The following is a 20,242-nucleotide window of genomic DNA, read 5'->3' as shown; positions in this document are numbered from 1 at the left end:
TGTAGTTGGAAAAAGCTGGCTTATGTGTTGCTTCATATTTGATATTAAATAAATTTATTGAAATTGTTTTTTTATTACAGCCCTTGATTTGCAGCAGTGTGGAATTTCTGATAAAGGGGCCAAAGCGTTGCTTGATATCTTGCAGACCAATAATATGTTAATTGTTTTGGATGTTAGAAAAAATCCATTAATTGGTAAGTTTTATATCAGAAGTGAATTTGCTTTGTATGTTTGTGTAACTTTTTTGTGTTTTAATAATTACATTTTTATGTGTCTGAATGCCTCCTCACATTTGGCCATAGTGAAAATAAGGCAAAGTAGTTGATGTCAAGTGCTGTACTATTTTACTAACGTTCAGATATCTTTGGCATAATTTGTAAATACGGTGCAGTGTAGCATCTGTAATATGTTTTACTTTTGCTTTGAATCTCTCAAAAAAAAACTTCTCTCATTACAATTTTATTACAGTTCCTCACAACGTTCCTTGTGCTGGCTGGCCTATAACTGCTGTGAACTGCAACTTGGATCTTGTACATGAAGTGAACAGGTTTATGTATTGCAGGACTAACAGTTGCCATTTTGTCAAATGTTTTGCACTTGGATGTGTTGGAGATGCATCCAGGTCAATTCAATAGGCGTATTACAACATGCAGCCAGACCAGGTTGTGCATACTAAAGTTGGAAAAAAATTACAGAAGCAGGATGAGTTAGCAATTTAAAAGTGACATGTAGTTTAATTTGTACCAATATTTTAAACTATTTTCTAGATCATCAAGTTAACACTTCAACATCCTTGGATTCTTTTTTCAAAGTCATATTTTATTGGTAACACCCACGGTTAGTGGCATGATGGCACAGTGGTTAGCACTGCTGCCTCACAGTGTCAGGGACCTGGATTCAATTTCTGGCTTAGCTTACTGTCTGTGTGGAGTCTGCACGTTCTCCAGTGACTGCGTGGGTTTTGTCCGGGTCCTGTGGTTTCCTCCCACAGTCCAAAAGATGCGCTGGTTTGGTGCATTGGCCATGCTAAACTTTTCCTCAGTGTACCCGAACAGGTGCCAGAATGTAGCAACTAAGGAACTTTCTCAGCAACTTCTTTGCAGTATTAATATGAGCATACTTGTGACAATAATTAACTTTAAACGAATATAAAAATAACTTACTTAAAACTACCTCTATTTCCTAACACAATGCAGAAGGAAGCCATTCAGCTGATCACTGGCTTTCTGAAAGCACATTCTGCCTAATCCTGCTCCCTTGCCATATCCCTGTAACCTGGCACATTCACTCTCTTTTCAGATAGCGATCCAATTTCCCTTTGGATACCTCGATCAAACTTGTCTCCACCATCCTGTCAGGAAATTCGTTCCAGACTCAAACCACTCTCTGGTTGAAAAATGTTTTCTTCCCATCACTTCTCCTTTTTCCCATTACTTTCAACCTGCGTTCTCTAGTTCTTGAGAGAGAATAGTTTCTCCCTATCCACCTTGTCCATACCCCTCAGGATCTTGAATACCTCCGTTAAGTCTCCTCTCGGCCTTCTTTTCTCCAAGGAAAGCAGACCCAACTACTCCAATCTATCCTCATACTACTGTTGTTTATCCCTGGAATCATTCTTTAATCTTCTCTGTACTCTCTTCAATGTCTTCACATCCATTTCAGTTGCTAACTCTTTCAACATACTAATTCTTTCAATTTACCACCTACCTTTAGTTTGTCACTTTCTCCTTCAAGTCTCCAGCTCATCAACTTTCTTGTTTGCAATACCTGTTCCTCTGACACTCATGCTGCTGCTTTCCTCCCATTCCCCAATTCCCACTCGCTTTTTCTGTCCTCCCACTTCCCAGCTGCCCCACTTGCCATTTTTCTCTCCAGAAACATCACTTGAAGTGAGAGCATGGAAAAGGGCCAGCAAGACGAGAGTGAGGGAGTGGGAGAAGCAGCAAGCATGATGGTCAGGAAGAGAAATCGTGAGTGAAATGATGCCGGCAGACAAGCCCACTGAAAAGACATGTAACAAAACAGCATTGGATTCAAGGCAGGAAAATGGAGGCTGCTTCCATCAGATCTTACAATAACCAGCTAGACTTTCGCCATATAGCATGCTGGGAGCTGTAGCAATCCATTGCAAGAATTCTATTAGGACCGAGTTTTGTCTCCATAGCTATCATTGCTGTCTTGGAGGAGAGGTCACTCATAGGAATATAGGACTTCAGCCCTTCAAAACTGCTCTGCCATTCCACAATATCATGACTGACCTGATTGTGGTCTTCACTTTGCTGTCTGCACCCCAGTTGCTTGTCCCATGATCCCATTGGTAATTATGATCCATGGTTTGAGAACCACTGAACTAGGGAGTCTTCATAAATAGTTATTTTTCAGACTGGAGGATAGTAGACAATGGTGTTCCCCCAGTGGTCAGTATGAGGACCACTGCTTTTTGACATATGTGAATTTGAAAATTTGCTGATCAATCCAAACCTGAAGATATGGCTGACAATGAACCTGATCTAGTTGACTGTGTTTCTGTCCACATGCAGCAAGACCTGGACAACATTCAGGCTTGGGGTAAGAAGTGGCAAGTAGCATTCACGCCAGACAAGTGCCAGGAAATGATCATTCCCCAATAAGAGGGAATCAGTGACATTCAATGGCATTACTATCACTGAATCCCTGCTATCAACATATTGGGGGTTTACCATTGAACAGAAACTGAACTGGACTGGCCATGTAAATACTGTGGTTATAAGAGCAGATCAGAAGCTTGGAAGTCTGCAGTGCGTAATACACCTTTTGACTTCTCAAAGCCTGCTTACCATTTACAAAGAGCAAGTCAGGAATGTGACAGAATACTGTCCATTTGTCTGAATGAGTGCAGCTCTAACAGCACTCAAAATGCTCGATCTCATCCAGGACAAAGCAGCCTGCTTGATTGGTATCCTTTCCTATAACATTCACCCCTCCACCACCGATGAATGGTGGCAGTAGTGTGTGTCATCTGCAGGATGTACTTCAGAAACACACCTTCTTCGTGGGTTCTTGGAGAGTGGATATTGGGAACCTTCATGTGAAAAACAGTGTTTTTGTGAGACCAGTTTGTCCACTGTGACAAGCATTTGGTGGGGGGGAATTGATGTGAAATCCGTAGAAGTTACTTTGGGAGGAATCTGTCACTTGGTCTAGAGTGTGGTGTGTCTGATCACAGGTCATCTATTGGTTTATATGGACTGTGCACTTCCTGCAAACATTAAGATATTTTGTAACTTGCATTATCCTTACAAATCTGCATTCCTCAACACCTTCCAAATCCACAATCTCTACCATCTAGGAGGACAAGGGTAGCAGACACATGGGATTACCTCCACCTCCTCCAAGTCGCTCACCATCTTGACATGGAAATATATTGCTATTTCTTCACTGTCACTGGGTTAAAATCCTGGAATTCCCTCTCTATCAGTACAGTGCATATACCTGCATCACAAGAACTGCTGTGGTTCAAGATGGCAGCTCATCATCACCTTCTCAATGGCAGTTAGAGATGAGCACTAAATGCTTGCCTAGCTATTGATGCCCACATTCCGTAAATGAATTTTTGAAAAAAAAGAAAGACACATGAAGGCATTAAGGAGCAAGAGCGGGAATTTGATCAAGGCCCTGTACAGTCAAGTAAAATTATGGAGTATCAGAAGAAGGGGTTGAAACCCTCGAGACGGATCCTTATTGAAATGTCCACATGAAAGTATAGTTTGAGAAGAAATTCCAAGGTGTGTTCTTGGAGAGTGGATATTGGAAACCTTCATGCGAAAAACAGTGTTTTTGTGAGACCAGTTTGTCCACTGTGACAAGTATTGGCGGGGGGGGGGAGTCGATGTGAAATCCATATAGAAGCTACTTTAGGAGGAATCTGTCATTTGGTCTAGAGTGTGGTATGTCTGACCACGGGTCACCTATTGGTTTATATGGTCTGTGTACTTACTGCAAACATTAAGATATTTTGTAATTTGCATTATCTTTACAAATCTGCATATACCTGTAAAGGTATAGTTGTGGATCAAGGAGTAGTGTAATATAGTTCAATTGTTCAAAAATACATCAGATTCCTATAACTGTTCAGTAGCTACCCTCCATGTTTCCACACAAAAAAAAATTGAAGTTAGGATCTTTCAAGCCAGGTTCCATTCTGCAACGTGATTTGCCCAGTAGTAAAGTAGCAATGAGTTCATTATAAAAGAATCAATGAATTGTAACTTTCAATCTGTGACATAATTATCTAGATAAATTTAAACATACTTGTGAAGTGTTTCTGTCTAATCAGAAATGGCCTTCCTTTTAAGAATTGGCAAGCTAGTTGCTTTGGTCGTCTAGTCATTGTCATTCACTGGGTCAATTATTCCTTAAAGAATGTGGTGCTTATTAGTTCTGTTAGTTTAGAGCTTTAAAAAAATTTAGACTTTGGTCAGCATTGCATAATTTCTAATGTTTAATCAGGATTGTTAGTGATGATAATACAGCGTAATTGATCTTTAGTTAAGATTTTACCTTTTCCTCTAAGATTCTTATTACAAAAAGATATGATATAATTTCCAAATATTTAGCAGTCATTTTGTAGTGTTTTATTGTTGTGTATGCATCAAACTGAAGATTAATATGAGTAAACCGTGATATTTATGTCTAAAATTATTGGGAGCTGAAATCACGGGTTTCAAAAAGTATGAGGGGGAAACTAGAATGAGGACATGGGGGTCATAGATGGAGACTCTATTCTTGGAATGGTGATGGAAGGAAGGTGTAATGACTCAGGAAGCCAAACTGGAAAGGAGCATTTGCGAAATAAAATGACCACCATGCTGTACACAAATTATCCCTCATTGGGATTATGGTTCAGCCTGACTTATAAAAGGCTCAGGTAATGAGTTCTAGCTGAGCTGCCCACTGCCTGTTACCTGGGGAATGCATAATCAACGAGTCCCATAGGCAGATCAATCAATGATTCCCTATGGACCTCATGGGGGTTATCATAGAAGGTTTTCCTTTGTTCTTGATTCTCTTGTCTCCCCTCATTGCTGCGTGCATATGGATTCATGGAAATTATTAGGACCTCATACAATAGCGGTTGCTGTGAAATCACAAATAAAAATTCTCAACTACTGGCAGCAAAACGTTTACAAAGTAAATCCAAATGTTTGGATTTCCAGATATCCAATATTACATGGTCAGAATGTCATGTGACCCAATCTCCAGGATACCTGCCAACCAGAGTTGGCAGCCCAATTCTATCAAATAGCAGGTAATGATGAGATACTATTGCTCTACCCATCCCCAGCACCCTAAACATTGGAAGCTGCAGTACAGAGGAGACGGTCACAGATAGGAGTCTGCAGAATATAATTCTTTCCTCACTCCCAATTTGATTGGGATCTTCTAGGCACTGTGATCTAACAGCAGACACTTTGCCCTTTGAAAGCTGCTAATGTCTCATATCCCAGAATTAGGTTATTTTTTAATGGGAAAAATCCTTGGGATGGCAGTGAACGAAGAAACCCAACAAACAGGAAATAAACTGAAATCATATATTGCTGCTGACTTCAGAGTTGGGCATGATCTCAGGTTAGGGTGGAAAAAAGATGCAATGCTGCAAGAGATGCAGTAAATCCTGTCATATTTGGTGCATCCTATTTATTATTTGAAAATAAAGATGCATGCAAATAAAGGATAACTAATGCAAGTCCTTAAGTGCTTGTAATTTATAGGTTTCATTGTATTCTGATTTCTAGTTTTTCTGTTTTATCTTCATAGTCAATTAGTTCTGAATTATGGGTTATACCTGGGGCCTGCTGAGCAGTAGAATGAGACTGTCCATTGTTAGATTCAAGAATTCACTGACACTTTATGATGGGTACAAACGTACAGGTTTATTAGGAGTTCCTTTGCCTCTTACAAGATGTGCACCAGCTTCTCAGTCTTGCTCGCCCTCTCTCTCGCTCTCTCTCTCTCTCACATTGATGTCATCAGTCTTCCTCGCTCACTATTGTTTTTACAATACAATATTATACATCATTTCAGAGAACACCCATTTACATTCATTGGCTCATTAAACGCATTCACAGAGGTGGCTGATACTGATTTGTCCGAACCTCTGGTTATGTGTTATTCATGAGTTATTTTCTGCTGAGATTAGCTGATCACTGTGAGTACGTGATAAGCAGCACAATAGCAGAGTAGCATGTGCCTCATACCCCAGTAAAAACAAGATAGTAGGAATTATCCTGTACTACAAATCTATGATAGACATAAACTTACTGTAGAAAATGTTAACACAAATATAGAAAATGTTGTTAAATTATAAAAGTACAACAGTAATTAAAAGGTAACAATTTTTAGAAAGAGATAAAAAGGCAATAGCTAGCTAGGTAATAGCAAGCTTCCTACACCATATTAATTTCACTCTGCTCTTTGAGAACTGGCAGAGAGAGGAAAATTTAATTCCATTAGTTCAGACTGGATGCAAACCACTTTTCTGAGGCAAGGTGACAGTGTTCTCTTCCAGTCTGTAATCTGGTCTCTGAAAGCATCCACTAAGATGAAAGCAAATTATTGTGGATGCAGGAATCTGAAACAAAAACAAAATGTTGGAAAATCTCAACAGGTCTGACAGTGTCTGTGGGAAGAGAACAAAGCTAATGGACAGGATTTCCCAGCCTCGTGAGACAGCCAGTGAGAATATCGAAGCCCTGCAGAATAGGGTGTCAGCCAAAAATCAGAATTTCCAATGGCTATCGGAATTCACCCGACTTGTGCCGCCTGTCCCAATTGAGTTCCTGCCATCAGTTGGCAGCAACCCAATTAGTTGTAGGTTTGATGGCCAACTCACCAGTCCCTGCCGTGTACCTGGTCCCAGGGGGAACTGCAGTCAAAGCCTGACTTGACAGAAGGTGGTTTCTCAAAAAGGAATAAGTGGTTTAACTTTCTCTTTTGTAAACCACTTATCCCTTTTGAATAAACCATAGGCTGTCAGAATGAATATTAACATTGCTGGTAAGTTCAATGGAGGTATTTGAGATGCAGTCAAGTGTGAAGAGAAATAAAAATAAATGCAGCTGTCAATGGAGGTCTTTCTCAAAGTGCTGAGCTTTGAAATTCACAGATCAAGGCTTTCCAGGAGAGGGTTTGAAAGGTTTCAGATTCCCAGGAAGCCTCAAAAACTCCAAAAAGCTGTGTGCATATCTTGGTGCTGAGTTCACAGTCGTGCAGATTTAATCACACCTCCCCCCCCCCCAAACACACACACATGTAAAATTGACATCTCCTCTCCCACACCAGAAGCTTCTGATAAGGAGAAAAGGAAACCTCTGCTTCCGAATGGAATGCTGCAGTGATTTAAAAGCCTACCAGATGACCGGGGGCATGGAGATTAAAGAGACCTGGCTACTTCAAAATTTTTATCGCTGACAGGCAGCAATGCAGATGTTGATCGCAGGGCTGCCTGAAATCATCATTCAGGTCTTGTTCAGCTCTGCCAGGGCTAGAAAGGGCAGTCTAGCCACGAGACTCCCATCACAGAGGAGAGTGGTGAAGTCAACTCCTTGCCTCCAGGACCTTGAGGGACCCTTCCACTGCAGTTTGGCAACAGCAGAGGGGCAAATGGTCACTGAACTTACCTCCTTGAACCCCTTTGTGTCTCAAGGCGCCAGGCCAGGGTGTTAGTGCCAGTGTTATGTTTGTTTTTCATGAGACTCTTCTGTCCTTGATACAAAGGCAAACAAAGCCCTTTATTTGGCCTACATATGTAGGCTGGCTAACCTTCGCTACTTGACTTCCACTCAGTGCTGGAAGTCAGCAAAAAGCATGCCGGAGTAACAAGGCTGACCCTTTTTATACAGTTTTACTATTGCATCAGGCAGATGTGATTTCAAACGAGACTTAAGCATACATCACCCAATTCAATCAAAAACAGTAGTTACAGGAATTGCTGCATAAGAAAGAACATTCTATTCAAATATGCATTTACTAGTAACCTCCACCCGTCAGAACAAAGCATAATGTCTTTAGGAATCGCTATCTGTTAGCACTAAAGAGAACATTGTCACGTACTTAGCTAAACTTGCACCCCAGCCATGGCCAGCAAGCTGGAGCCTGTGGTTATCTTGTTTTGTCCGTTTGCATGAGCTGTTTCCCCTCCATTCTTGCAAGCCCAGTAGTTCACCTTGCCATCTACAGTGGACATTAACTCTTTAATATCTCACCAGGGTGCAAGGAGGCTGTGCACCGTTGACATTGCCAAGATGCTTGGCTTGAATGGGGGTCTGAGAGGGAGAGGGGCAGATTGAGAAGGGCTGAGTGGGAAATCTGAGCGGGGGTCGGTGTGGTGACAGGTCATCCTCATGCCTGTGTAGTGGGTGGAGGAGTGGAGAGGAGAGGATACCCTTCTATGCTGAGGGGTTGATGGTGCTCTCCTGATTAGTGTGGAGGCACTGCTTTGTTAGGGGGAGAGGGTCTGGATCTGCCGCCAAGCATGAAGTTTGGCATGCCCTTTTAGAAATGACTTCCTGATCTCAAAATAGCGGGTCTGGCCAGTAGATCCATTGAAATGACCTCATTAGTAACTTCAGGTGGGTGAATCTCACCTGACGGATGCTCCCAGTGCCAGCTCCTGGAAACGCTCCTGTTTTCCTGCTGGCAAGGGCACTTAGCATGAAAACAGGAGAGCTGAAATATCAATTCATTTCATTTTACAGTATGTTGGTTTTTCACTCATTTTATGATAACATGAGATTGTATTATTTGGTAATATGCTGCGTCCTTGTTCAGAAAACCTTATAAAATTAAGTTCAAATTTGTAAAGTTCATACAATTTCTACTACAGATAATGACATTTTTTCTTCCCTTTAGATCGGTCCTTAACAAAATCCATTATTGAGAGAATATTACTGAATGGAAATGGAGTGAATTCTGAGGTAACAGCTTCTTTTATCTCGTATAAAGACAATTCAATACTGTTTTTCAACAGGAAATGTTTAAGTTAATATCGCTCGTATCAAACCAAGTATTGTCTATTTTCAGTGCACCCTTTGGAATATTCTCACAGTGCACCATAGAGTAATGGGGTACTGCCTGAATAAGATCTATGCTTGATCATGCTTTCATAACTAATATGATATTAAGTCAGGGAGATTCCAGTTCTAAAAACAATCAACTTGTTGTATACAATTGGTATGAAAGACAAAATATAGCTAAAGGTTGAGGTGGGAGTGAACCCACCTATTTAGTTAGAAAATGCTTCTGACTGAACCGCCTTCAGTAATATTAAAAGTATTACATCTAGTGTGCACTTCCTGTTTATCTTGCTTCTGTACAATTGCTATGTAATTCATTTGTTACAAATTATTTATGCATTGTTATCATATTAAAAACTCAAACTTGAGGGTTCTGTGCATTTTATTTATACAAGATTCTTTATTATGTAGTGTCAAACTACTTGAAGTTAGTTGGCACTATACTACACAGTCACTTGCTTCCTTTTTATTTCTTTCTTTTCTCCACGCCCCCCCCACACAAATCTATTGGAGCCACACCATGATTTTGTTTCCATTGTCCCAACTCTCAGTGCCCAACCATGGAATTTGCCATCTTCACCCAACCTAGGGTCTGTTCAGTCAGTTCTCACTTTTTTGATTGAAAGATTCCTTTTCAAATTGATAATCATAGACCAATGCTCACCACCCCCACCCCTTATCTAAATTGCAATGTCATATGATGCTCATAATGTGAAAGTGCTGCTCTTAAAGAGTGTTTTGATAATGCCTTTACGAAATGAGGCAATTACTTTGAGTGGCGATTTCATTAGAGACAATGATGAGACAGACCAGAGAAATGTGAGATGAGAGTTAAGTGTAACTCTACCAACATGCTATGCGTTCAAAGAAATGTTAAAGGAACGTGAGCATTGTGGCAAGGCCAATATTTATGGCCCACTGCTAATTGCCTTTGATAAATACTGGTGGGCAGCCTGTTTGAACCACTAAGGTCCATGAGGTGTAGGTTCACACGTGATACTGTTATGGTGGGAGTTTCATGATTTTGACCCAACAACGATGAAGGAACGACAGGGTTTCCAAGTTATGATGCTATGTATCCCACTGGTGTTTCATTTGTGCATGTTGCCCTTTAAGCAAGTCAAATTGACAATTTTTCCCGAATTGCAGGAATCAAACTAACCAGCAATTAATATAAAAAGAAAATACTCAGGCCAGAAAGCATTGCAATGACACCTGTTCATTGCATGGTTCCAAATTGAGTACAGCCTAGTATCACAGTAGCAGTTGGCCTCCTGCCAAAGGTAAATGCAAGACTTGCTGCCAAAAACCAGGGCATCCAAGGTGCCTATCACCAAGAAGAAAGCTGAGACTTTGGGAATGGGCATCTTGTCAGCTGCTCAGCAGGACTAATACGACTACTATTAATTTATACAAAGCATCAGACATACCTTTTTGATCTTCCTGCTATTCCCCTTGTGTCTTGTGTTTGTTTTTTCTTTCTCTCACCATTAGAGAGATTATTTTATAAATCCCCTGGCAAGTCTTATAATCCTGAATTTGAGGACAGCTCATCTCATTGATCGGTGATTCGATCCGACTGTGCTCCTTTCTCAGCTCAGCTGCTGAAAATGTGCTCCATAACCATTGGTATCTCAAGCCTTGACTATTTTTGGCTGACCTTTTATGTTCTAACCTCCAAAAACTTGAAGTCATCCAAAACATTGCTATCTGTGTCCTAAGTTGCACCAAGTCCTCTTGGTGTCCTAAGTTGCACCAAGTCCTCTTAGTGTCCTAAGTTGCACCAAGTCCTCTTAGTGTCCTAAGTTGCACCAAGTCCTCTTAGTGTCCTAAGTTGCACCAAGTCCTCTTGGTGTCCTAAGTTGCACCAAGTCCTCTTGGTGTCCTAAGTTGCACCAAGTCCTCTTGGTGTCCTAAGTTGCACCAAGTCCTCTTGGTGTCCTAAGTTGCACCAAGTCCTCTTGGTGTCCTAAGTTGCACCAAGTCCTCTTGGTGTCCTAAGTTGCACCAAGTCCTCTTGGTGTCCTAAGTTGCACCAAGTCCTCTTAGTGTCCTAAGTTGCACCAAGTCCTCTTAGTGTCCTAAGTTGCACCAAGTCCTCTTAGTGTCCTAAGTTGCACCAAGTCCTCTTAGTGTCCTAAGTTGCACCAAGTCCTCTTAGTGTCCTAAGTTGCACCAAGTCCTCTTGGTGTCCTAAGTTGCACCAAGTCCTCTTGGTGTCCTAAGTTGCACCAAGTCCTCTTGGTGTCCTAAGTTGCACCAAGTCCTCTTGGTGTCCTAAGTTGCACCAAGTCCTCTTAGTGTCCTAAGTTGCACCAAGTCCTCTTAGTGTCCTAAGTTGCACCAAGTCCTCTTAGTGTCCTAAGTTGCACCAAGTCCTCTTAGTGTCCTAAGTTGCACCAAGTCCTCTTAGTGTCCTAAGTTGCACCAAGTCCTCTTAGTGTCCTAAGTTGCACCAAGTCCTCTTGGTGTCCTAAGTTGCACCAAGTCCTCTTGGTGTCCTAAGTTGCACCAAGTCCTCTTGGTGTCCTAAGTTGCACCAAGTCCTCTTAGTGTCCTAAGTTGCACCAAGTCCTCTTAGTGTCCTAAGTTGCACCAAGTCCTCTTAGTGTCCTAAGTTGCACCAAGTCCTCTTAGTGTCCTAAGTTGCACCAAGTCCTCTTAGTGTCCTAAGTTGCACCAAGTCCTCTTAGTGTCCTAAGTTGCACCAAGTCCTCTTAGTGTCCTAAGTTGCACCAAGTCCTCTTAGTGTCCTAAGTTGCACCAAGTCCTCTTAGTGTCCTAAGTTGCACCAAGTCCTCTTAGTGTCCTAAGTTGCACCAAGTCCTCTTAGTGTCCTAAGTTGCACCAAGTCCTCTTAGTGTCCTAAGTTGCACCAAGTCCTCTTAGTGTCCTAAGTTGCACCAAGTCCTCTTAGTGTCCTAAGTTGCACCAAGTCCTCTTGGTGTCCTAAGTTGCACCAAGTCCTCTTGGTGTCCTAAGTTGCACCAAGTCCTCTTGGTGTCCTAAGTTGCACCAAGTCCTCTTGGTGTCCTAAGTTGCACCAAGTCCTCTTGGTGTCCTAAGTTGCACCAAGTCCTCTTGGTGTCCTAAGTTGCACCAAGTCCTCTTAGTGTCCTAAGTTGCACCAAGTCCTCTTAGTGTCCTAAGTTGCACCAAGTCCTCTTAGTGTCCTAAGTTGCACCAAGTCCTCTTAGTGTCCTAAGTTGCACCAAGTCCTCTTGGTGTCCTAAGTTGCACCAAGTCCTCTTGGTGTCCTAAGTTGCACCAAGTCCTCTTGGTGTCCTAAGTTGCACCAAGTCCTCTTGGTGTCCTAAGTTGCACCAAGTCCTCTTGGTGTCCTAAGTTGCACCAAGTCCTCTTAGTGTCCTAAGTTGCACCAAGTCCTCTTAGTGTCCTAAGTTGCACCAAGTCCTCTTAGTGTCCTAAGTTGCACCAAGTCCTCTTAGTGTCCTAAGTTGCACCAAGTCCTCTTAGTGTCCTAAGTTGCACCAAGTCCTCTTAGTGTCCTAAGTTGCACCAAGTCCTCTTAGTGTCCTAAGTTGCACCAAGTCCTCTTAGTGTCCTAAGTTGCACCAAGTCCTCTTAGTGTCCTAAGTTGCACCAAGTCCTCTTAGTGTCCTAAGTTGCACCAAGTCCTCTTAGTGTCCTAAGTTGCACCAAGTCCTCTTAGTGTCCTAAGTTGCACCAAGTCCTCTTAGTGTCCTAAGTTGCACCAAGTCCTCTTAGTGTCCTAAGTTGCACCAAGTCCTCTTAGTGTCCTAAGTTGCACCAAGTCCTCTTAGTGTCCTAAGTTGCACCAAGTCCTCTTAGTGTCCTAAGTTGCACCAAGTCCTCTTAGTGTCCTAAGTTGCACCAAGTCCTCTTAGTGTCCTAAGTTGCACCAAGTCCTCTTAGTGTCCTAAGTTGCACCAAGTCCTCTTAGTGTCCTAAGTTGCACCAAGTCCTCTTAGTGTCCTAAGTTGCACCAAGTCCTCTTAGTGTCCTAAGTTGCACCAAGTCCTCTTAGTGTCCTAAGTTGCACCAAGTCCTCTTAGTGTCCTAAGTTGCACCAAGTCCTCTTAGTGTCCTAAGTTGCACCAAGTCCTCTTAGTGTCCTAAGTTGCACCAAGTCCTCTTAGTGTCCTAAGTTGCACCAAGTCCTCTTAGTGTCCTAAGTTGCACCAAGTCCTCTTAGTGTCCTAAGTTGCACCAAGTCCTCTTAGTGTCCTAAGTTGCACCAAGTCCTCTTAGTGTCCTAAGTTGCACCAAGTCCTCTTAGTGTCCTAAGTTGCACCAAGTCCTCTTAGTGTCCTAAGTTGCACCAAGTCCTCTTAGTGTCCTAAGTTGCACCAAGTCCTCTTAGTGTCCTAAGTTGCACCAAGTCCTCTTAGTGTCCTAAGTTGCACCAAGTCCTCTTAGTGTCCTAAGTTGCACCAAGTCCTCTTAGTGTCCTAAGTTGCACCAAGTCCTCTTAGTGTCCTAAGTTGCACCAAGTCCTCTTAGTGTCCTAAGTTGCACCAAGTCCTCTTAGTTCATCACCCCTGGGCTTGCTGACCTATATTGGCTCTTAGATAAGCAACACCTCCATTTTAAAATTCTCATCCTTGTTTTCAAATCTTTACATTACTTTACCCTTCCCATTCTTCGATCTTCTCTGGACCTGGAACCCTTAAATATCAGTGCTGCTCAAATTGTGGCCTCTTCAACATCCCAGATTTTAATTACTCCACTATTGGCAGCTGTGTAATTGAAAATTAAATTCACTATAAACTGATCTTGGTGTTTATTGATAATTTATCAAGCTCTGTTCAGTGCCAGGAAGGAAGAATTTCCACCTTTAGTGGAATTCCGACTTTTTGATTGTGTAATTCCACCCTTTGAAATATTTTTCCGAACTTTGTCTCCCCCTACTGGGGTGTGTTTGAAATATGTCATGTCTTAAACATTTTAAAAAGCTCACAATGCGACTCTTGAGCTTATGGATGCAATAATAGAAAGGAAACAGGCTTGCCATTAATTCTGACAAAAGGGGATGTGTTTGTGCAGTATACCTCCCCCTGGCCACCTGTCAGACAAAGTGTCAGAACAGGAGCTGCCAAGTGAGGAAGGATTGAATGTACTATGTAAATATCACAAATTGCAAATTCTGGGCACTGTTCCAGGATCGAATGTACGCCAGAGTGCGATGTAGCCTGATTGAATTTCCCCATGACTGAGGATTAGGAGGAAATCAGGTGGCTAGCAGCCATTCAGAGGTACCACTGGGCAGTTTTTATTTTCCCTGTCACCCTCCCTATAGCACCTCCTTTGCAGGTTAGATCTATCCTGGGAAGACTTCTCTCACACCAGTAGTCCCATATTTGTTGTGGACAACAACTGATGAGAGCTGCCTTTTAGGCTGTTGTGTGCCTTTGGCCTAAGGGTCTCTCTTTCTCACTTGGGCGTATATGTGTGTTTAGTATTGGAGGACAAAGTGCTGAAAAAGGGCAAGAGCCAAACTCATTTTGCTGGTTACGAAGCACCAGGGATTTGGCCTTTTATCTACTTATGTCTTAATCTCTGAATTCTCTAAAGCTGTTTAACTTTATTGACCAACAAAGGGAGTTAAACATGCCTATGTCATTAAAAATTAGTAGAAGAGGTAGAGTGTTCAGTTTATAATTTTATTTTAGCAAACCTCACAAATGAGGCAAAAATATGAATTTTAGAAACACATTAGTTTGGCGGCCACCATACTTTTAGAGAAAACCATTAGTTATTCAAAATTCCTATGTACTTAATACCAATTTGTATTTATAAAGGAGCTTTAATATAAAAGTCCCCAGGTATTTCAGCAGCGTTATTAAATTATCTATGATACCAAACTATAGGAAGAGATATTGGGTCAAATGAAAAAAACCTTGGTCGAAGAGGTATATTAAGGACTATCCTAAAGAAGGAAAGTGAAGAATGAAAAGGGAGAGGTTTATGGATGGAATTTCACAGCTTAGGATCTTGGTAGCTGAAGGTAATAATGGTGGAGCGAGTAAAAGCTTAAGAGCCTGAATTTAAGGACCTTCAGATATTTCTGAGGGTTGTGGAACTGGCAAAGATTATAGAGTGAGGGAGAGCTAAGATCATGAGGGGGTTTGAAAATATGGATGAGAATTTTAAATGAAGTGTTGCTTAACCAGTAATTGGTGTACGTCTGTGAACACAGAGATGATAGATGAGTAGAACTTGGTGTGATTCAGGATATGGACAGCAATGTTTAGATTACGTCAAGTTTGCAGAGGATAGAATGTGGAAGGTCAATCATGAGGTCATTAGGATAGTCAGAAGGGGACGCAACAAGGCTTGGATGAGGCTTTCCAGCTGTAGATGAGCAGATTCAGGGTGGTGACAGGCAATGTTATTAAGGTGGAAATGGATGATCACAGTGATGGTGCAGATGTGTGTTTGAAATCCCATCTTCTGATCAGAATCTTCTGGTAAAGCCTCAGGGAGGGATGAAATTGGTGGCTTGGGAATGGAGTTTGTCATGTGGACCAAAGACAATGAGTGTATTCCAACTATTTAATTTCAGGAAATTTTTGTTACTTATTACTACGTATCAAATAAGTAATCAATGAGTTCAGAGACAGTGGAGGGATTTGGAGAAATGATGGTGGTGTAGTGCTGGGTGTTGTCAGCATATGCTTGAAAACTGATGTTTATAATTACAATTATGTAAAACCTCATTTCAAATTTGCAATTTACAACCTTTGTCTTGCAACTAGACTGTTAACTGTTGAAGTAGAGCTATGCAGTAAATCAAATTCGGCATGTTAGATCATGGCCTGGAGTTTCCTGTGCAGGTCAGTTGAGAAGTTAGATCCCAAAATGCTCTAATTTTTTTCTTGTCTTGAAAAATGTTCAGACGTTTTTGCCTTCACCCACTCTCATTGCTTCGCACTGAATGAGTTATGGTATGTAATGTACATCATATCATCATATATATATATATAGATGATCTGGAGGAGGGGGATGAGTGTAGGGTGACGAAATTTGCTGATGACACGAAGATGAGTGGAAAAGCAAATTGTGTGAAGGGTGTGGAAAGTCTGCAGAGAGATCTGAATAGGCTGAGCGAGTGGGCGAGGACCTGGTAGATGGAGTATAATGTTAGCAAGTGTGAGGTTATCCACTTTGGCAGAAATAGTAGTAGGAGGGATTAAGGCGAAAAGCTGCAGCATGCTACGGTGTAGAGGGACCTGGGGGTCCTTGTGCATGAGTCGCAAAAACCCAGTCTGCAGGTGCAGCAGGTGATCAAGAAGGCAAATGGAATGTTGGCCTTTATAGCAAGGGGAATAGAATATAAAAGTAGAGAGGGTACTGGTGAGGCCGCAGCTGGAGTACTGTGTGCAGTTTTGGTCGCCGCACTTGCGGAAGGATATATTGGCCTTGGAGGGAGTGCAGAGGAGGTTCACTAGGCTGATACTGGAGATGAGGGGGTTGGCCTATGAAGAGAGACTGAATAGACTGGGTCTAAACTTGTTGGAGTTTAGAAGGATGAGGGGGGATCTTATGGAGAAGTATAAGATAATGAAGGGGATGGCTAGGGTAGAGGTAGAGAGATTCTTCCTGCTTAGAAAGGATAGCAGGACTAGAGGACACAGCCTCAAGATAAGGTGGGGGGGGCAGTTTAGATTGGAGTTGAGGAGGAACTTCTTCTCTCAAAGGGTGGTGAATCTCTGGAATTCTCTGCCCGTTGAAGTGATGGAGGCTACCAAGCTAAATATATTTAAGTCACGGGTAGATAGGTTTCTGATAGACAGGGGAATTAAGGGTTATGGGAAGAAAGCGGGAAAGTGGAATTGATCCACTTCAGATCAGCCATGATCTCATTGAATGGCGGGGCAGGCTCGAAGGGCTCGATGGCCTACTCCTGATCCTATTTATTATGTTCTTATGTTCAGTCTGCTGATAGGCTGAACCTGAGTTTGGTGATGATTCCGCAAACATTGGATGACATATCAACATTTAATTTGATTTCAGCTGAATAAAGCTAACTTTTTATTATGTTTCTAAAATTGAAGACTTTCTTGCTTCTGTGTCATAGAATTGTCTCAATCTTTGTCAGAACCCTTTGTTTAAAATGTGGCATTTACTGTGGTAGACAGAAAGAGTGGTACAATGGGCTCTCCATATTAAATGTACCATCTTTGCAACATAAGCAAATAATGTTGTCCTTGTATTGTGAATGTCTGAGAATAAAAAAGTGAATATTTACAAATATTCAGAATGATGAAAGATGCTGATATTGTGCCTCTATCTCCAAGATCACAACAATTCAAATGCTTATGTTTTCTAACTGTCAACAAAGAGTGCATCATTCTTAAGAAGCTTTCCATTTGTTTTTAAAATTCAACTTTTTAAACTAACTCGCTTTAGAATGAAGAATGTTCTATGCTTTCTCTCCCTCTTCCACTTTCCTCAATGTCTCCATTTGCTTAAGATGATTCCTGATGTTTCTGGAGCAATAGCTAAAACAAGGGTTATAAACTGTTATTTGTTTTTCCCCTTTATTAACAGCTCAGAATAAATAAAACTTTTGAAATTCATCCTTTGCTTTTTCAATCATCGTGAAGGAACAGCATTTTGGAGATTAAGAAGGAAACATTCTAATGGTGGCACAGTGGTGAGCACTGCTGCCTCGCTGCGCCAGGGTCTCTGGTTCAATTCCCGTCTTGGATGACTTGTCTGGGGGGAATTTGCACATTCTCGCCATGTCTGTGTGAGTTCCCTCTGGGTGCTCCGGTTTCCTCCCACAGCCCAAAAATGTGCAGGTTAGGGAGATTGGCCATGCTAAATTATCCCTCTAGTGTCAGGGGGATTAGCAGAGTAAATAAGTGGGGTTATAGGTATAGGGCTTGGATGGGATTGTTATGGTGCAGGCTCACTGGGCTGAATGGCCTCCTCCTGCATTGTAGGGATTCTAACATTCTAACTAGCTGGCAAGTTTAAAATTAATAAATACATTGAAACATTTTAGGAAGTTGTGCACACTGCACTTGGTCAGCCTCCAAGATTCATCTTCATTTAATGATGTTCCTATTTTGGATGAAAATATTAAGTCAAAGCCCATGATAAATTAAAAAGCAAATGCTGGAAGGTCTGGCATACATGGAGAGAAACAGACTTAACGTTTCAAGACCAATATGACTCTTCTTCAGAACTTTTTCTCTCCACAGATGTTGCCAGACCTGCTGAGTTTTACCAGCACTTTCTATTTTTATATTATATAAAATGGAAGTTTATTGATGTGAGGGGTGTTATTATTGGGAACTGAAACAGTTTCCTTTTTATGGCACTCGAGCACAAAGTTTTTTTATGACAAATGTGAAAAGAAGGAATTTGTTTTCACTAAAACAACAGCTTTTATTGTATTATATCTTTAATATAGAACACTGTTCCAGATGCTTTGCAGAAGCATGTGAAGACAAAGGAATTGATGGGGGGGGGTGACAAAAGCTTGGTTAATGGGATAGCTTTTAAATTGCATACTAGAAAAAGGGTGAGAGGTGGATGGGTTTAGGGAGAGAATTCCAAATTATGGGGTAAACAGCTGAAAGTGTGGCCTGCAATGGCGATGTGAAAGAAGGGACAACTGACAAAAGGCCAGTCAGAGGAACAGATTTGGGAGGAATGGTAAGGCAGAAAGAGGTTACAGAGATAGTGAGGGGAAGCTGAGAGTTTTGGATTAAAAGACTGGGGAACCGGTCGCAAATACAAGTAAAACATTGAGCATAGAAAAACTGCAGCACAAACAGGCCCTTCGGCCCACAAGTTGGGCCAATGATATGCATATCTACTAGGCTTACCTATAACCCTCAATTCTATTAAGTTCCATGTACTCATCCAGAAGTCTCTTGAAAGACCCTATCGAATTTACCTCCACCACCACCAATGGAAGCCGATTCCACTCACCCACCACCCTCTGAGTGAAAATCTTACCTCTGATATCTCCTCTGTACCTATGTCCCAGCACCTTAAACCTGTGTCCTCTTGTAGCAACCATTCCAGCCCTTGGAAAAAGCATCTGAGAATCCACCCGATCTATACTTCTCAACATCTTATACAATTCTATCAGGTCACCTCTCATCCTTCGTCTCTCTAAGGAGAAAAGACCGAGCTCCCTCAACCTATCCTCATAAGGCATGCCACCCAATCCAGGCAACATCCTTGTAAATCTCCTCTGCACCCTTTCAAAGCTTCCACATCCTTCCTGTAATGAGGCGATCAGAACTGAGCACAGTATTCCAAGAGAGGTCTGACTAGGGTCTTATAAAGCTGCAACATTATCTCCCGACTCCTAAACTCAATCCCTCGATTGATGGAGGCCAGTACACCATACGCCTTCTTAACCACATCCTCTACCTGCGAGGCCGATTTAAGAGTCCTACTGACCCGGACCCCAAGGTCCTTCTAATCCTCTACACTGTTAAGAGTCTTACCCTTGTTATTATACGCCTTCATCCCATTTGACCTGCCAAAATGGACCATTACACGTTCATCCGGGTTGAAGTCCGTCTGCCACTTCTCCGCCCAGTCTTGCATCCTATCTATGTCACACTGCAACCTCTGACATCCCTCCAAACTACAACACCACCAACCTTTGTGTCATCAGCAAACTTTCCAACCCATCCCTCCACTTCCTCATCCAGGTCATTTATGAAAATTACAAACAGCAAGGGTCTCAGAACAGACCCCTGGGGCACTCCACTGGTGATCGACCTCCATGCAGAAAAAGACCCATCTACAGTCATTCTCTGCCTTCTGTGGGCAAGCCAGTTCTGGATCCACAAGACAACAGCCCCTCGGATCCCATGCCCTCTCACTTTCTCAAGAAGTCTTGCATATGTGAACTAGGGCATGAGTAATGAGTGAGAAAGACTTGATGGTGGAAGTACGCTCTTTCTACTACTGTATTTTTAAAAAACCAAAAAAGTGCAACTTGCTCCAACAGTCAAACTAAACCAGGACATGATGATACAATAGCTAGTACTGCTGCCTCACAGCGCCAGGGACTCAGGTTCAATTCAAGCGTCGGGTGACTGTGCGGAGTCTGTACGTTCTCCCTGCGTCTGCATGGGTTTCTTCCGGGTGCTCCGGTTTTCTCCCATAGTCCAAAGAATGTGCTGGTTGGGTCCATGCTAAATTCCCCCTCTGTGTACTTGAACAAGTGC

General features: G+C 42.0%; 1 protein-coding gene across 5 annotated transcripts in view; it reads left to right on the top strand.

Annotated features, from left to right (window-relative positions):
• Positions 1-20,242, top strand: part of cep78 (centrosomal protein 78) — a 61,111-nt gene that overhangs the window by 16,887 nt on the left and 23,982 nt on the right. For all 5 annotated transcript variants that reach the window (XM_080188876.1, XM_080188874.1, XM_080188875.1 and 2 more), the window contains 2 exons: positions 81-194; positions 8,890-8,954. In XM_080188876.1, the coding sequence (XP_080045002.1) occupies positions 81-194; positions 8,890-8,954 (179 nt within the window). The remainder of the gene's footprint in view (positions 1-80; positions 195-8,889; positions 8,955-20,242) is intronic.

This window comes from Carcharhinus amblyrhynchos, chromosome 5 (genome assembly GCF_965287045.1).
Source record: "Carcharhinus amblyrhynchos chromosome 5, sCarAmb.v2.hapA, whole genome shotgun sequence".
NCBI lineage: Eukaryota > Metazoa > Chordata > Chondrichthyes > Carcharhiniformes > Carcharhinidae > Carcharhinus > Carcharhinus amblyrhynchos.
Note: the sequence above shows the minus strand (reverse complement) of the source record. Positions and strands in the feature narration are given on the sequence as shown.